This window comes from Chelonoidis abingdonii, chromosome 23 (assembly GCF_003597395.2).
Source record: "Chelonoidis abingdonii isolate Lonesome George chromosome 23, CheloAbing_2.0, whole genome shotgun sequence".
Lineage (NCBI taxonomy): Eukaryota > Metazoa > Chordata > Testudines > Testudinidae > Chelonoidis > Chelonoidis abingdonii.
This window is the reverse complement of record NC_133791.1, coordinates 20,197,344-20,214,343: the sequence shown is the minus strand read 5'-3', so window position 1 is coordinate 20,214,343 and position 17,000 is coordinate 20,197,344. Positions and strand designations below refer to the sequence as shown.

The following is a 17,000-nucleotide window of genomic DNA, read 5'->3' as shown; positions in this document are numbered from 1 at the left end:
TTCACCATCACAGGAAGCGTATTGCAAGGCTCAGCTTTCCTGAGCCCCAATTCCATGTCATAGCCAAAGGCGATGGTGTGAAACAAATGCAGCGGATCATGTCATCAGAGACTGTCCCATTCACAGGGCCCTGTAGAAGTCTTCCACTGTTACTGGTAGCATAGTCAGGAGAGCAAAAAGATGAGACTTTCTTTTTCTGGACAGCAATGTGGTTAAGTAAATGAGACTTCTCAGCTGTGGTAGAGCCCTGGGATCCAGCATGAGTGCTGCCACTAGGGTTACTGTGCAGGTCTCAGATCCTGATACCTCATCTGTAAAATGGGGGGAATGATCCCCTAGTCCTTGCTCGGTAATAAGGGCTGTGAGCAGTTAACATGAACCACTCAGACAGGTGAGACTTGGGGCCCCAGGCAGCCTTGGGGACATGCGAGGCAGCGTTCCTTCAGCTCCGTGCCAGGCTGCAGCGATAGCCGCAGTACATGTCCAGGTGTGTTTATTTTCTCTCTCATTTTGTGATTTCTCCTCCATTTCTGTTAAACAGCGAATAAAAGAGCGATGACCTGAATTGGCTTTCTAAGCGACAAGCATGGACCTCCCCTTAGTCTGCAGCCTGATACTGTGCACCAACCCACTCTCATTCAAAGTGGAGTAGATCAAGCCCTTAGGCTTCCAGTGGCTGAGTCACTTTTGAAAATGGGACTTAGGCCTAGAAACGCCTAAATACTGTTAAAAATCTCAACCTTCCAGCCTTGGAGAGAGATTGGACTCTGACCTTGGGATAACCAGGCGCAGGGAACTAATTGGGAAGAATGTACAGGTTGCAATCTTCTTCCTTAAAGAAGATTTGCAAATCACCTGAGAGGTACAGAGCCTGGTTCCAAGAACTTTCGGGCGGGGGATGGGTTGTATAAAAGGAGCTGTAGATTTTAAAGAGTAAAAGAGAGACAAGCATTTAGAAAGGTGGCAAAGACCAAAAATATTTTATTAACCTTTGCGTTGTGATTTTTAGTATAAACAATCAAAAGACATTTGAAATTCAAAACTGTATAATTCCCCTTGAGTATATTTTGGACTATAGAAAAGTTAATACAATTTTAAATTAAAAGAATAAAAACATTTTTATACATACTGCTGTACCCTTGGTATAAAAAGATCTTTCAGAAAATGTATCACAGGTTTCTTTTGAAATCCTTGCTCTAGTAGCTCCATTTACATTTTTTGGACTTTTTTGAAGGAAACACAATAATCTGGGTTCAGACAAACAACCACTTCTCTCCCCTGATGGGTGAAGACTGACTATAAACACTGCTCTCCCCTGATGGGTGAAGAAGACATTTTTACATTGGGTCTGAAATTCAAAAGAGAGAGAGGGCTGTTAGTACTGAGTTATGCAGAAAAAACAGCAAATAGGGTAGAAAGACCATACTGCTACCTTCCCTACTGATCTTCAGTGCACCCATCTACCCAGGTTTCAGCAAAACATCTGATAGTTTGACAAAATTCCATTCGAAAAATTAGTTTTAATTTGGCACAGATTAAAAAAAAAACAACCCACACTCCTGTGGACTAAAAACTGGAGAATGAGAAGTTAATGATATGAGGGGCTGTGCCTAGAGGCTACGAGGTCTGATGTTACAACCAGTCACTTTAAACAGCTTCATATTATGATCTGGAGAAGGGTGTAAACACTAATTTGATTTGCAGATACCACTAAACTGGGAGGGCTGAACTATGTAACCAGAAATAGCCCCAAGGGACCAGTGTGGGCAGGAAGTAACAATAGAGAACGCCACTTTGAAAAATGCAAAGTAGACATCTGGGGAGTAAATAAATCAAATATTCCATGGGAGCCATTGGGTTCCCTAGCACAGGGAGTCATTGGCCATCTTTAACTTAGGGCCAAAGATGTAGTTAGGCACCTTGGAAAATCCCACTAGTTATCTAACTCCCACTGATGTCAATGGCACTATTCCTGAGGGCATGTACTACCCAGTGCAACTAAGGGATCCAGAAATGGGCCCTATGTCAGGATCTCACAAGCTGTTTCTCAGAGAAAGGAACATATTGAGATGCCTTAACAGCATTTTTTTAAAAAGAGTTCTTGTCTGTCTATTTAACAGAGCACCCTTTGTATTTTTCAGGTGACCTGTCCTCAAAGATCAAGTGTTACTTTTCCAGAGTGTTAGATGCACTTTTTAAAATAATGTTATGTTGTTTCTGTAGTGAGTGAGCATCAGTACAGAATTGACCTTGTATGTGACCGATTTGGAAGTTACCAATATATTTCTAACTAGGCAGAAAACCATAAAACTCAATTTTTTGAGGGCTGGCATAAAAGTATGAGTGTTTCCAGTGGCTAAGCATATTACTGTATTAACTATTAAGCATATTAACACCAATAGTCATTGAAAAAGTCAGTCTAACCCTAAACATTTATCTACTTTAGGACATTTTCAATATTACTCTATTAGACAACATGTTACAGCTAAAATAGGGGGTGTCACATAAGCAGAGACTGGTACACAGGAATATAAGAGGCTACATGTAAATCTAGGGTTGCAGAAAAGACAGGATATGACACTGTATTTGCAAAATACAGTAGTACTTGATGTGGTTAATGACTGTATCAATGTATATGCACAATGGGAGCAGAGTTAAGGCTGCACAGGCAATTGGCATTTCCTCACTTAAGCGCTTAACTGTGCAACCTTAGTGACACTCTCCTAACATGGGTCCATTTCCAGGATTTTAAAATTCCACTTCCAAAACACCTGTAAGAAACTTGTATTTGTTCTATAATCCTGAGTTGTTTGGCTGGGTGCCCGCTGAATGCTGATATTCTTCTCTGAAACTACCAGAATCCAGCTGGCTTGACTGAGGGCTGCCAGCTGCTGAGAACACTTAGTCTATATTCCTTCTGATGCTCCTGGTCTAACTTGGGTGTGCTGGGATGCTGGGAGAGTGGGCACTGTCTGAAGATCTACAGGGAGCTTTGGGGCATTTTGCAGAAGAATGGGCCTACTTAGGGGGACCAGATGTCCTGCTTTTATAAGGACAATCCCAATTTTGGGGGCTTTTTCGTATATAGGCACCTTTTATCCCCCACCCCCTGTCCTAATTTTTTACACTTGCTGTCTGGTCACCCTAGGCCTATTTAGCTGAGTTCCTCACCCGCACTGGAGCAGGGACCCTGCTGCTGTATCAGAATTCAGGAACTCTACCAGTCAGACACCTTTTCCATTTGTGGCTCCAAAGCCAGTTAGCAGCCAATGAAACATTTCAAAGCCCGCAGGAGACTTTACAGCCACTTGGATTTTCAGGTTTCTAAGCTCTGTCATCAAGCTGTGCTCCCATAGAGTTTAGCAGCACCTCAAGTTTTAAGAACTCACCCTCCTACTGAGCTGGTTTTGCTAGCCCCTCGGTTCCGGAAACTGATTTGGAGCAGTCACTGGACTAAGATCTTTAGGGCCAGATTTCAGAAGCATTCCAGTGTTCTCCTTTGGAGGGACAGGATCCTCCATTGTTCGTGGGGGAGCTGTTGAGTACAAACCCCTTTTGAAAGTCTGACCCTGGAGCATGGAGCTAAGTTGGTTACACCTTTCCTGGGTTATGTACTTAGGAAAAAGAAAAAGAAAAACCCAGTTTTCAAGTACTCATAACAGCCAAATCAAAACCATTTTCCTCCCTAACAAGGTCAGATACTCCTTCTCTCTGAGGGATAACCCCATGCCAATTTTCAGTTGTCAAACCTCAGCCAGTTCAGCTCTAAGACTTAAAAAATATTGTTTGTCTATAGTTGACAGTGGATTTTTTCTAATTTTCTGGGTGCTCAGTCTTGCAGAAAACTTGTTTGGGTATAAACCAAAGCTGCAGAATTTCAGTCTGAAAGGTGAAAGGTTCAGAAACATGGGTGCCTGTGAACAGGAGTGTATAAAGGTGCAACCTTAGCTTAGTAGACAATGCTGCTACACCTATAATGCCAGTATATAAATCAGGGGTAGACTCTCTTCTGAAATACTGTGTTCAGGTTCAGTCAGGCCATCTGAAGGATAGAGAAGAAAAGGGCCACAGAAGAGCAACAAAACCTTCAGAGACCTGGAAGGATTAGGAAGTAAAAAAGAAGCGACATGGTAAAAGTATCTTGAGTGACTAATAGCCCAGAGAACATCAGACCCTCCTATTCACCCTCTCAGAAATACAAGAACCGGGGGAGACCCAAGGAAATTAAAATACAACAAAATTTAGACTAACAAAGACTTGTTTTTACACAACACAAAACCAACCTGTGGGACTCTATGCCACAAGATATCATGGAGATTGAGAATATATTAGGATTTCTTTTAAAAACAGACATTCATATAGATTATAGCTGCATTTACACTAGTCACGCTAAAAGTGTATATGGGATGAATCAATCCGTGTCTGCCAGGAATTAGAAAAACACCTTCCCAGTGAGGAATGATGGTTTTTGGCTATTCCACTGAAGCATCTGGGACTGGCCTCTGTCACAAACAGGACGGTGGCCTAGGTGGGCCCCAAGTCATCGTCAGCCTGGCCATTCCTATGTTTCAGTGGTGTAACTGTGTGGCTGGACAACATGGCAGGGGCCAAGCAATGCCGGAATGCTGATAAACCTGGCCGTGAGGCCAGCATAGCCTTAGCTATCAGGGGAAGAACTTGGCGATGGCTGAAGCAAGAGCTACGGCGAGAAGAACATTTCAGATGCTTCTGCTGTAAGTGGAGCTGCCCCCCAGGCTATTGGAGATGCCCCGAGAAGTGTGTGTGTTTTCGGGAAGGCCCACCCAAGACTACCCGAGCAGCATTGGAGAAGGATACAGTGTCTCTGTTGCACTGACGAAGTGGTCGGGAACACCACGGTCTCTAGCACATGCTTGAGAAGGAAAGGAAACGTTGGGTGGTGGGTGGGAAGGTGGAGGTCAGACATACTCCCTAGCTGTTGAAGGCTGTGATTGCCTATAGTGCTGCTGTCCTCTCCTCTCCTCGGTGTGGGTGGGGCAGGAGCAGCACAGGAAGGAGCCTCCCAGCATCGTCAGGCTGGCAGCTGCCCAGCCAACAAACAAGGCAGAACCAAATTCATACCTAGCGCGAGAGAGAAAAGAGATGGTGGAAACAAGGGAGAAGGGGGAGGGACTGGTGCTCAACCCCTCTTTCGGGGGCTGGGAGGGAAAGGGACCCCATGCCCACACACCGACACATCACCCAGACACCCCACATGGGCACATATGGAGAACGTGGCCCTCTGTCTCTATTGGGAGAAACGCTCTCATCCCTTGAGGCTGATGGAGCACTCCTGCTGGCCTGTCTTCCCCTTGTTTCTGGCTTTTTTGCTGCCCTTGGCAGCGGAAGGTCCTGCCCCCGAAATGCTGTCCCCAACCGCCCCTGAAATACCACTGACGACCAGGGCGGCTGAAGATCCGACCGCCGCAGTCGCCACCCCCCAAATGTTAGCGCCCCAGGCAACCACCTAGGTCACCTAATGGGTTGTGCCGGCCCTGCAGGCCAGGGACGTTTCAGAGCCAGTGCCCGGACGGAACTCAGTGGATCGCTGATGGACTGATTTCAATAACATCTGGAGGTGGGGGAGGGAACCGGGCATATTCAACATTTTCACACATCACAAATCCTAAGCAATTTGAGGGGGAAGGGTAAGAGACCAGCCAGATCCCCTGCTGTACGATTCCCCAGGCAGGAGTGGTGTTGACAGCACAGGCGGTGACCTGGATGGCAAACTAAGGAAATTCACAGCTGATATTAGATCAGGGAGAGCCGCGAACCCCAGTGAGGACAGAGAGGGAGACGCTGCAGAGAACAGCAACCAAAGATCCCACCCTGGGAAAGACATCTAACCCATCCAGGGAAATAGCAGCTGAAACCTGGATACAGTGAGTGACAGAAAAAGGACCATTCGTGCTTCCTAGGTCCAAGGGAGAATCAGGGCAGTGGCTCTGGCAGGAGGTTGCTGCTGGTAGAACAGGGGCTTGTTTGACAAAATGACTGAGTCTCCAGGAGAATGTATGGGGGCATATTGACAGGGGGCTGGCACTGCTGGGGCATGAACAGAGGGACAATAGCACCAGAGGAAAGCATAGGGTTGGCTCCGGCAGGAAAGGACAGGGCAATGCAGGGGACGATGCTGTGTACTGTTTCTTTAAATTTGTACACGAGGCTAGGAAGGCATGGAGGTGAGGCAAATGGGCATCAGATGGCACAATGGGCAGGGGCACCAGGCTCTGAATACAATGCCCGTGGCTGGATACCTTTGTCACATTGCCATTAATGAGCTAAAACACAAGGAAAATGGCTTCCACCTAAACAGCCCATTTATGTAAAGGCGCTTACCGGGCATTAACTGGAGTGTTGGGGTTGAAGAATTCATAGGTCACCTGTGTTGCATACCACGAAACAGCTGTTAAGGTGCACAGACCTGGAAATATACAACAAGAACCAAAGAATCAGCATCCGGAGGCCTCTTGGGGATGTTTTTTTCACCATCGACTTTACAATTTAATACAGTCATTTGCTTTTAAAAGCTATTCGAGCCCTTTAATATTCTATTCTTCATATCCTCTGTGGCTAAGAAGTTCCAGTGGTAACACTAAATTGGACTCTCAGGGCTTGTCTACGGACAACCATGACCCAAAATGACAACACTGATTTCATTCACACCTTTTGTTATTTCGGTGAAAGTTAGTACATGGACCCATCGCTGCACATGGAACATGAGGCAGGAAGGAACTTTCCAATAAAGGGCTAAAACCATCACCAGGTTGCTTAGAAACAAGGAAGCAGATTCTAAGAGGCAGCCAGCCAGACAGGAGTAACAGGTAGTTAATGTGACAGGACTAAAATATGCTTTCAGTTTACTTACGTGAATAAGAACACACGAACAGCCATACTGGGTCAGACCAAAGCCCAGTGTCCTGTCTTTCAACAGTGGCCAATGCCAGGTGCTTCAGCGGGAATGAATACAACAGGTGATTATCAAGTGATCCATCCCCTGTTGCCCATTCCCAGTTTCTGGCAAACAGAGGCTAAGGACACCATCCCTACCCATCCTGGCTAATAGCCATTGATGGACCTGTCCTCCATGAATTTATCTAGTTCTTCTTTGAACTGAAATCAGCTGAGTTACTCCATGTGGAACTGAGACCAGAATTTGGGCTGCCATTTTTAAGAGACAAGATCCCTTTGAAGCAGGAATAAATATAAGGTGCAAAACTGTCAAATTAGTTCTCTTTCCTGTTGCAAAATGGCTCTAAACAAAGAGGATCCCAGACTAGAAGAAGTTGGTTTGTCCTTCCTGTTCTTAGGGACAGCTTTATAACCATGGGAAAGAAGTGAATCTTTTCCAGACAGGATTCAGAACAGGACTGAGCACAGATTTGGACTCTGCAGGCATGGCAGAATATTCATTCTAAGAACACCTGGACCTTTGCTGAAATTGTTAATGGGAAATCATCCCTTATAAGGGATGTTTCTAGTGGGTTCCCACTGGGACCTGTTCTTGACCCAATGCTATTCACTTTCTTTAGCAATGATCTGGAAGAAAAATGAGGTTTGCAGATGACACAAAGGTTGGTGGGTTGGTAAATAAGGGCAAGAACAGGTCAATGATATAGACCACTCTGATCGCTTGGTAAACTGGGTGCAATTAAATAACAGCATTTAATACAGCCAAAGGCAAAAATCACACATCTAGGAAACAAGAATGTAGGTCAGACTTCTATGGTTGGGGAATTATGCCCTGGAAAGCAGAGATTCAAAGTGGGTTACGGTGGGTAACTGGAGCTAAAAGGGCTAACATAATCCTTGGATATAGAAACAGAAGAACATAAAGCATCAGTAGGAGGAGTTATTACCACTGTATGGGGCAGGAAAGAGACTATTAATGGGCATTGTCCAGTTCTGGTATCCTGTTGTGACAACTGGGCCTACATATTTACCCTAATTATGAGTTCAACTGTAAGAAGTGAGTGTAGGTTCGTCAAATGTCACCATAACCTGTAACAACAAATGTTGACGGGGAAAAGTAAGGGAAGTTATTTTCAGTAAAGAATCTTATAAACAGGTGCAAGGAAACCAGACAGAGACTGAATTAATCCAAACAAAAAGGACTCCAGATGTAACCCATGTGTTGAGATCATGCCTGGTAGACAAGAAAATCTGGGTCTGAAAATTAATGAACCAAAATTGGTGTGTCAGAAACCAGATCTGATTGGTGGAAGAAATAATGAGCGGATAGGCTATTCTGCCCACCACTCACATTTTTTTCCTTACAAAGCCTTTGCGGGGGATGAGGGGAAAGAACAAGATGGAGCTACTAAAGCAAGCTTCATCATCATGGCTGCCACCCTATCATCTCCTGGGACCTCCGACCTAATCCTGAAAGATGTCCTGACCTGACTGGGCCAGAGAGAGGGACCCAGACAACACTGCCACCTCTACTGGCTCCAGCTGAATCCCAAACACCACCTGGGATGAAATAGGATCAGACTTTAACAATAACAACCCAACACTGGTCCTGCAGCAGCATCCAGCCTGGTCTCGGGTATCATTTCTTATTACCTAGACATGGATGGTTCAATTATTCTAGGTGCTGTACAAACACATAACAAAGAGATGGGCCCAGGGGCCTCATCCGTATATAAATTGGGGATGGAATTAACTTTACTAATTCTCCATCTTGCACTGAACACTTTCAATCAACAAGCAGGATCTCTGGCAGCAGAAGATGCAATTTTCCTGAGGGAGACCCCATGACAAAGCCAAAAGAACCAAGATGAAATATCCCAGCATTGGCTGGCATCAGCCCATTTCAGTGCTGGGCCTCCCTAAGAACACCTTAGCTGAGAGGCAGATCTGATACACCTGTGTTAAACGGCTGTGGCTAAATGGGCTTTCAGCTGAGCCAGCGTGCCTTGAAGAAGCCAGCTGGCTCCATTAGACACAAGTGCCACTTATCTAAATCCCACCCCCTTGTCTTACAGTCTTCCACATCTCCCAGAATTAAAACAAGAGGCCCCCTTATAGAACCACTGGGTGGGCTGAATAGGTGGATTTCAGATCCCTGAGGCCACACTGCTATATCCACCTGTGCTCAGAAGTTGCATCTACTAGAAATAGAGAAAGATGTTTATTAATCCTCTGCCTGAGATCACACTCTCTCTCCCAAGGGAAATAACTCACATCGACTTTGATGCTACCTGCCCATTCAGAAAGTGTGACAAGTCATCAGATCCCCTGCCCCATGGTAGTGCTAACCAATATTAGTGCTAACCAATATTACAGCAGACAAGTTCAGACTATCAAATCTGGCAGGAGTTTGTGGGTACAGGGAGCCCCGGAATTTGGCTTACCTGCTATGAGGAAGAGGACACCACCGGCTACAGCAATCCAGCTTTTGACAACAGGGTTCTCGTCCCCCACTTTGGTACATTTCATTCCCACCACGCTGACAATGACCCCCACAAAGCCCATGAGGATAGAAACCACCATGAGTGCCCGGGAGGTCTGGAGGTGAACTGCAAAGCAAGAAAAGTGCAAGTCACTGGTGCTGCAGAGCAGATTAACTATGCAAAGAACTAGAGCCAGAGAAGAGAAGGAGTATCACTGATCAACAAGACCAGAACCCCAGGGAATAACAGTGCCTCCAATTCTCTCACCGCCTAAGTCCCTGCACTGATGAGTGCAGCTATTTGCGTCCCTAGGTAGCAGTTCTGAGATGCCCAGCAGCCCTTCCCGGGGCTATATCACTTTGTGGCATCTAAAGAGCCATCCCCCTAAGTTGCTGCTCTGTGGCACCGAGTAGCCATTCTGCATCAGCGGTAACATCGTGGTCCATCCTGGAGCTGTTTTCTGATGATCAGGTCTCTTCACAAACACCAGGATCCTCTTCCTTACTAGCCACGCTGCTCTCTGGAGTACAGAATTCAACCCCTGACTCTTCAAGCTCCCAGCCCAAAGGGGGGTGGGGCTTTGGAGGCTGAGGGGGAGGATTTAGCCTCAGGCATTGTGACCAGATGCAGTTCCCTCTCCTCTCCTCTCCAAGGTGGCTCCAGTACTGGAACACTGCAGAGAGGCCCCCATTCCACATCAGAGCACAGACATGTCCATCAAACTCCTCAGTCTTCTAAAGACACCTGAGCTTATTTCTTTCACAACAAGTGCAACCTTCATTGGGAGCGTGTTTCCTCTTTAGTGCAACTTTCATTGGGAGTGTGTTTCCTCTGCCCTCCCTTTCCCTTGCTCTGTGTCACTGGATGGTTTTCAGGGGTATTTTTCCATTTTATTTGATAATAGTTGGTGTTACAGAGTGTCAGAGAGTCAGGGCCCTGCACCCCTCTTCCTGGGATTCACCGTGACTCTCAGCCAGCCAGTAAAACGGAAGGTTTATTGGACAATAGGAACGCAGTCTACAGCAGAGCTTGTAGGCACAACCTGGACTCCTCAATCAAGTCCTTCTGGGGGTTCAGGGAGCTTAGACCCCAGCTTGGGGTTCCCTGAGTTGCACCACCCATCCCCAAACTGAAACTAAAAACTCCTCCAGCAGCTGTCTCCTCCATCCCCTCTCCTCCTCCTCTCCTTTGTTCAGTCTCCCCAGCAGAAGGTGTCACTTCTCCCAACCCCACTCCTGGCTCAGGTTACAGCTCAGGCAGCTACCTTCTCAATGCAACTCCCCTGCAACATTCCCAGGTCAAATCCGCCCCGCTCTCTGCTCCGTCACAGTTGGGTATTGGGTGAAGCCCCCATGTGGGAGGAGAAAGACGACTTTCCTAATGTATTATCCCTTGTTCCCTTCCATTCTCCTCCTTTCTGTGTCCACAGCCCATTCATTATACTGCCCCGTTACATGCGGGGTAAGGATCAGTGGGGCCACTTCTGTCCTAGGAGCATCTGCAAGTCTGGAGTAGTAAATGTTTCCTAGAAACCTGCAGTTATCAAACACACACACACTGGCATAGGGGCAGGATTGGGACGCCCACTTCTCAGTAACATTAAAGTCAGTTACGTGTCTAAATCCCCGAAGCAGCTTTGAAAATCTCCATTAGAAAGGCAGGATGAAGCCTTAGGCTGCAGCCATCTTGGAATACAAAAGCCCCTGAACTTGCGCAGTGTGAGCCGACCCTGGCCATCTTCCAGCCCCGTATTCACAAGGGCTTGGCAGGGGCGGAGGTGTAGAAAAGGCTATTCTCGGACAGGGCAGCAGGAGCCCTGGCTCCGGGTTTGTCCAGACACTAACAGTATCCTGCGAGCCCAACGCGCATTGCTTTAGCCCCTGTTGCTTTTAACACCTATAAAGCAGGATCGATTTTCAACCCTGCCTGAGAAGGGGACAGGAGGGCATCATGAGCCACGAATGTGTCCTATAAAATAGGTGATGGACAGCGCCAATTGGTGGGGCAGGAACTGAGTTAAGGCTGGAAGGGAGGGACACTCGCTCCAAGTACTTTCTGTCCACTTGAGAGCTCAGAAAAGATGGACACAAGAAATGTCTTAAAACAACGAGAAATGCCTAAGTTTGGGGCATGGGCCATGGTCTTCACTTGACATTCTGTGAGACATGGGCAAAGGGCAGGGCAACAGCTTTGGCTGTAGAGTCCGGGACACTCCTAGGCATCAGATCACCACCACATGAGCAAGAACATCTGGCAGCTGAATGAGCTCAGGCCGAAGCATGAATGTCTCCCATGGGCTGCTCATTTGCTTGTTGGTTGCAAGGCCCGTTTTCTACGTGTGGGGCGGGGAAAGAAGCCTGGGATGTGATGCGAACCCAAGAACGCAGCACGGAGCTGGGAGTCCAAGACTCCCCCGGCCGGGTTTGAAAGATGAAGGCTGCAGGACATGGTGATGTGATGTGGGGACACAACAAAGTCCTGGTCGCTGTTGCCTGGAGTCCAATGCCTGAGCAGCTCCGGGGCATTCTTGGAAAGAGGAGCCGCTTCCGCTTGCCAGAGCTCAGCCTGGCGTCTAACACTGGCCTGAACCCATTCCGGGGCAGCCTCCTATCCTGCAGCCTGAAAACCGGGTTGGAAAATCCCGCTTCCGGGCAAAAGTGAGCGACCAGGCGAACCCTTGTCCGATGGGGGGGAGCAGCATTTTGTGTCCATTGAGTTCCCATTTGATGAAGTGACCCCTGCATTCAGTGGCACAATGGACGCTGACAAGCGGGATGTGTGAACCACACCCCGGGGAGAGCTCTGCTGGGCTCTGACTGCGGTTCCCTCCCCTTGGCTGAGTATTAATATGGCTCCTGTAAAGTACAACCTGCCCCTGCCCTTTGTGGCCTGTTTTCACCCACTCACCTTCTGGTCTGGCTTTGTAGCAGGCTGTGGATGCCCTGTACAGACAAAGGAAGGAGACCTCAGGCAAGGGATGCGAGTTACAGATATGAAAAGAATGTGCAGCCTCGCTCCTCTCCTGCAAACTAAACTAATCTTACTTCCCAGTTGGCTGCAAATCTCCAGCAGCTCCTAGCACGAGCAGGTGGGATTTGTTGCGTATTTTTAAGCCCAGGCTTGTGGGACTCAGGAATAATTAGTTTCAATTCTTCTCGTTTAAACAAATAGCTCGTTTCCATTTTAAATCTGGCATCTCACTGGCTCCTAGGAGGGTCAGTGCTTTCCCCCACTAAGCGACTGCTGTGGCCCAAATGGAGCTGTTCGTTCTGTGCAGAGCCATAACTAGGTATTTTTGCATCCAAGGCAAGAATATAAAATTGTGCTCTCCCCCAGGGCCGGCTCTTCTGAGGCAATTCGGCAGCGGGTCCCTCAGTCCCTCTTGGAGGGATGGGCCTGTCATTGAATTGCCACTGAAGAATGGATGAAGCGGCAGCAGTAGAGCCTGTGATTTTGGGGGGTCTAACTCATGATTTTTGACTGCTTGGGCTGGTAAGGTTGCTTCCAAGATGGTCTTTGGTTCTCGTTCAGTTCCAGTCCAGAGAGGGACTCACAGGTTAAGAAAGGAGGGAGGTGCTGCATATCAGCAGTGGCCACTAGGGATCAGTATGTGTCCTGAGAATGCTGGGAGTTCAGGTCTGCAAGGCAGGATCAAGGGTGACAGGTTTGTAGAAATTATGGTGGTGCCCAGAACCCGTCCCTACCCAAAATCCACTTCCCCACCTGCCCAAGGCTCTGGGAGGGAGTTTGGATGAGGGAGGAGGTCTGGGGTGCAGGCCCTAGGCTGGGACAGGGGATTGGGGTGCAGGCTCTGGGAAGGAGTTTGGGGGATGGGAGGAGGTGCAGAGGGAAGGGGTGCAGGTTCTGTGAGGGAGTTTGGGGATGGGAGGGGTGCAGAGGGATGGGGTGCAGGGGTGAGGGCTGTGGGTTGTGACTGCAGATGAGAGGTTTGGAGTGTGGAAGGGACTCAGGGTGAGAGTACGGGTGTGGGGGATGAGGGCTCTGGCTGGGACTGAGGATGAGGTGTTTGGGGTGCTGGAGGGGCTCAGGGCTCGGGCAGAGGGTTGAGGGTGTGGTGGGGGGGTGAAAGCTCTGACTGGGCTCTGGGGATGAGCTTGGGGTGCAGGCAGGCTGCTCCAGGACAGGGGCCAGAGAGGAGGACTACCCCCAGCCCTTTCCCTGCTAGCAGCAGCAAGCTCTGAGGGAGGAGCCCCCCTTTCCTGCCCCCCCAGCAGCACACTCACCCCTACCACTGTCACTACATGTGCTCCTAGGGCCACTCTCAGGTCCAGGAATCTCCCTCACCTCCCCCGTGATGGGTGCCGGGGGTCACTGCATGCGCCTCCTCCCCTGCTGTTGCTCCTGACTGTTGTCTCACTGGGGTAAGGGATGTGGCTGCCTCCTTGCCCAGCACGGGGCACGAGCGGTGACTGTGGTGGGGGCGTCTGTGCTGGTGGAGGGTCCCATTGGAAAATGAAAGGGTCTGAAGGGGAAGGGCAGGCTGAGTCAGTCTGCCCTGGCAGGGAGATGGGGGGCATTAGGACCCTGTAGCAGCAGTTGCTGCAGGGAAGAGTTATAAATATCTCTGTGCCAGCAGCTTTTTTTTTTCTTTGCCGCTTTCTGCGCCCCTCGGCTTTGTGCGCCCGAGGCAAGTGCCTCCCTCGCCGCCCTCGTTACGGCGCTGGTTCTGTGGGTAGCAGATTCCCTCTGGGCTTCTGTCTGCCGAAGAGCCCGGGCGTGGGGGGTCAGACGCGGCCTCTGTCTTCTCCAGAAGAGCAAGTGCCTGAACCTGCTGGGACCTGAGAGAGGCTCCCAGGCTCCTCACCCGCAGCAGCTCCCTTCTAGGGCCACCAAAGGCACTTTCAGCCCAGACACAGCACAGAGGGAGGGGGCAGAGCCCGGGGGCGAAAGGACGGCGAGCAGAGGAGACATGAGGCGTGGCCTGCAAAAGAGGCGCTAGGATGGGGTAGGAAGGACGTTCCTGTTCACAAGAACTCACTAGTGACATTACAGAGGCAGGGAAGTGTTGAGGGAACCAAAGGAGGCTTTGAAAGGAGTAAAGGGTAACAGTGGATAACTGTTTGCAGTGTTGTAACGTGTAATTAACTCCCCCCAGAGCACAAGCAACTCCCCCCTTTCCTTGCAGGCTGGGGGCTTGGCTACCCTGAATGCTGCTGCCGCAGGCAAGGCTGCAGCTGTGCCGTGTGGACCCTTCCTCCACCACCAGGAGGCGCCTCCCGTCCGATGAGCCACCTTCCACCAGGCAGTGGTGAGGTGGACTGAAGAATTCTTCCTTCGATCTAGCACTGTCTATACCACGGTTAGGCCGCCATAGCCACATCTCTGGGGTGTGGCTTTACAAAGCCATGCCAATGTAAATTCCCAGTGGAGACTGGTCGTAGGATGCTGGGGCCGAAGCACAAAACCCAGCCTGTGCCAGATGCAAGAGGTCGGGTGCTTTCTGGACTAGAACAAAGTCCGGAGCTAGGCTGAGGCACGCAGGGCTGGTGCAGCCATTTAGGCAGTCGCCTAGGGCACTGGGACTTGGGTGCTGGGATTTGGGGGGCACCATTTTCTTCAGCAGTGACCGCAGAGGCCGGCTCTTTAGCCGCCCCGGTCGCCACCGGCATTTAGGTGGAGGGAGCTGGGTCAGGGGAGCGCGGGGAGGGCTGCCTGCAGGAAGTAAGGAGGGGAGCAGCACGCAGGGGAACTCCCCGCCCCAGCTCAGCTTGAGTGCTGCAAGCCTGGGAGGCAGGAGAAGTGAAGCAGTGACAGCATGCTCGAGGTGCTCGTGCACGGAGCAGGGGTGAGCTGGGGTGGGGGAGTGCCTCAGGGTGGGGGTGGGGAGCTGCTACAAGGGGGGTGCCTCAGGGCAGAGGGGGGGAACTGCCACGGGGGGGCAGAGATGCAAGGTGAAAGTTTCACCTAGGGCACGATACATCCTTGCACCAGCCCTGGAGGCACCGGAGCTTTTCGCTCCCCTGCTTCAGGGGCTGATCTGGGCACCAGCTACATTTTGTGTCCATCACTCTGTCTGCCCCAGGATTTCTTCAGGGCCTGCGGTGAGTGCAGATGACAGGGGAGATTTGGCATTTGAGCTCAGCCAGGCACGTATGACAAAGAAAAGGTTCGGCGGGGGGGCGGTCCCTGCTCCTGGCTGTGCCATAGGCTCCATGTGTTACCTTGAGCAAGTCCCAGAGGTCCAGGGGGCTCAAAGGTGTTTAGGCACCTAACTCCTCTGTGGGACTTTTGGGCTCTGGGTCTCAGTTTCCCATCTGTACCCTGGGGATCAGGAGCAGCACCAGGGTTTTTGGTACCCTAGGCAGGGGTCCTTCCACGCTGCGGGTCGTTGGCAGCAATTCTGCGGTGGGGGTGTCCTTCCGTGCTCCTGGTCTTCAGGGCACTTCGGTGGCGGGTCCCGGAGCGAGTGAAGGACCCATCGCAGAATTGCTGCTGCCGACCCAGAGCACGGAAGGCCCCCCGCTGCCGAATTGCTGCTGAGGGTGGCAAAATGCCGCCCCCCCAAATCCTGGCGCCCGAGGTAACTGCCTAGGTCCCCTAAATGGAAGCGAGGGCCCTGCTGGGGATAACTGCCCTGCCCCGCCCCCAAGGGGTGTTGTGAGGACAAACCCATTAGAGGGGTGGTGCCGACACACTGCGGAGATGGGGGCAATACAGGCACATGTCAGTCTACCCCCCCAGTTCCCTACGCCGCCGGGGGACCCGCCCCCTCGGCTTCCTCCAGCCGCTTCAGGATCAGGGTCCCTAAGCCTGGGCTTCCCCCGGGATGACAACCCCTTGCTTGGGGGCTTCTCTCTAGGGCAGGGGGCGCACAGCAGGGACCTGGCACCTAAGGCCAGTCCTGCCCTGGCAGCGAACTGCAGGGGCCTGCCGCAGCCACGGGCCAAGCAACCGAGCTCCTGCCCCCGCCTGGCAGGTCCAGAAAGGAGCCCCCGCGCCCGCAGCCGAGCCCCTACCTGCCCGCGGGCTCTAAGCGGCGCTGGCTCGGCCCAGCGGCGCCCCACGGGCAGAGCCAGCACTGCGCCGCTCCCCGCCGGCAGGGCTGTAGAGCGCCCGGTCCTGTTCGCCCCGGGGCTCCCGCCGGACCCTGCCCACTCCAGCTCGCTGCCCTCGGTGGCCGGAGCACGATGTCCCGCGGGAGCGGCCGGACACGGAGTCTGCGCTGCATCGAGCCCCTCTTCTCCCGGAGCGCCCCTAGGCTCCCGCCCCCATTCCCCGCGCCTCCCGGCTCCCGCCCGACCATTGTCTCTCTCCGCCGGTCTCCCGCCCAGCCCTTGCCCCGCTCCCCCGGGCTCCCTCCCGGCCTTGCCAGTCCCAGCGGGGACGCACCGTCCAGCGAGAGCAGCGAGTCGTGCAGCTTGCACTGGACCTGGCCGGTGCTCTGCGAGGCGCAGCTCATCCACAGCCCCTGGTACAGCCCCACGGCCGTGATGATCGCGTCCCCCGCGTACGAGCCCTGCTTCCATTGGGGCAGCGCCGCGCTGCAGATGGTGCCGACCCAGCCGCCCAGCGCCAGGAAATAGCCCAGCAGCTGCAAGCCCGCGTTGGCCATGGCGGCTCCCT

At 51.1% G+C, this 17,000-nt stretch overlaps 1 protein-coding gene across 1 annotated transcript; it reads right to left on the bottom strand.

Annotated features, from left to right (window-relative positions):
- Window positions 1-1,007: 1,007 nt before the first annotated feature.
- CLDN19 (claudin 19) lies at window positions 1,008-16,994 on the bottom strand. The gene is made up of 5 exons (XM_032767886.2): window positions 16,767-16,994; window positions 9,378-9,542; window positions 6,361-6,445; window positions 4,948-5,100; window positions 1,008-1,348 (listed from the first exon to the last, which is right to left on the bottom strand). The coding sequence occupies exons 1-5, from the start codon at window positions 16,987-16,989 to the stop codon at window positions 1,297-1,299; spliced, it is 678 nt and encodes a 225-aa protein (XP_032623777.1). The 5' UTR covers window positions 16,990-16,994; the 3' UTR covers window positions 1,008-1,296.
- Between the last annotated feature and the right edge of the window lie 6 nt (window positions 16,995-17,000).

Coding starts and splice junctions, on each gene's coding strand:
- CLDN19 (XM_032767886.2), bottom strand. CDS start 16,989: ATGGCCAACGCGGGCTTGCAGCTGCTGGGCTATTTCCTGGCGCTGGGC. Junction 9,543..16,766: donor CTCGCTGCTCTCGCTGGACG/GTGCGTCCCCGC, acceptor CTTGCTTTGCAG/TTCACCTCCAGACCTCCCGG. Junction 6,446..9,377: donor TGTCCTCTTCCTCATAGCAG/GTAAGCCAAATT, acceptor GTATATTTCCAG/GTCTGTGCACCTTAACAGCT.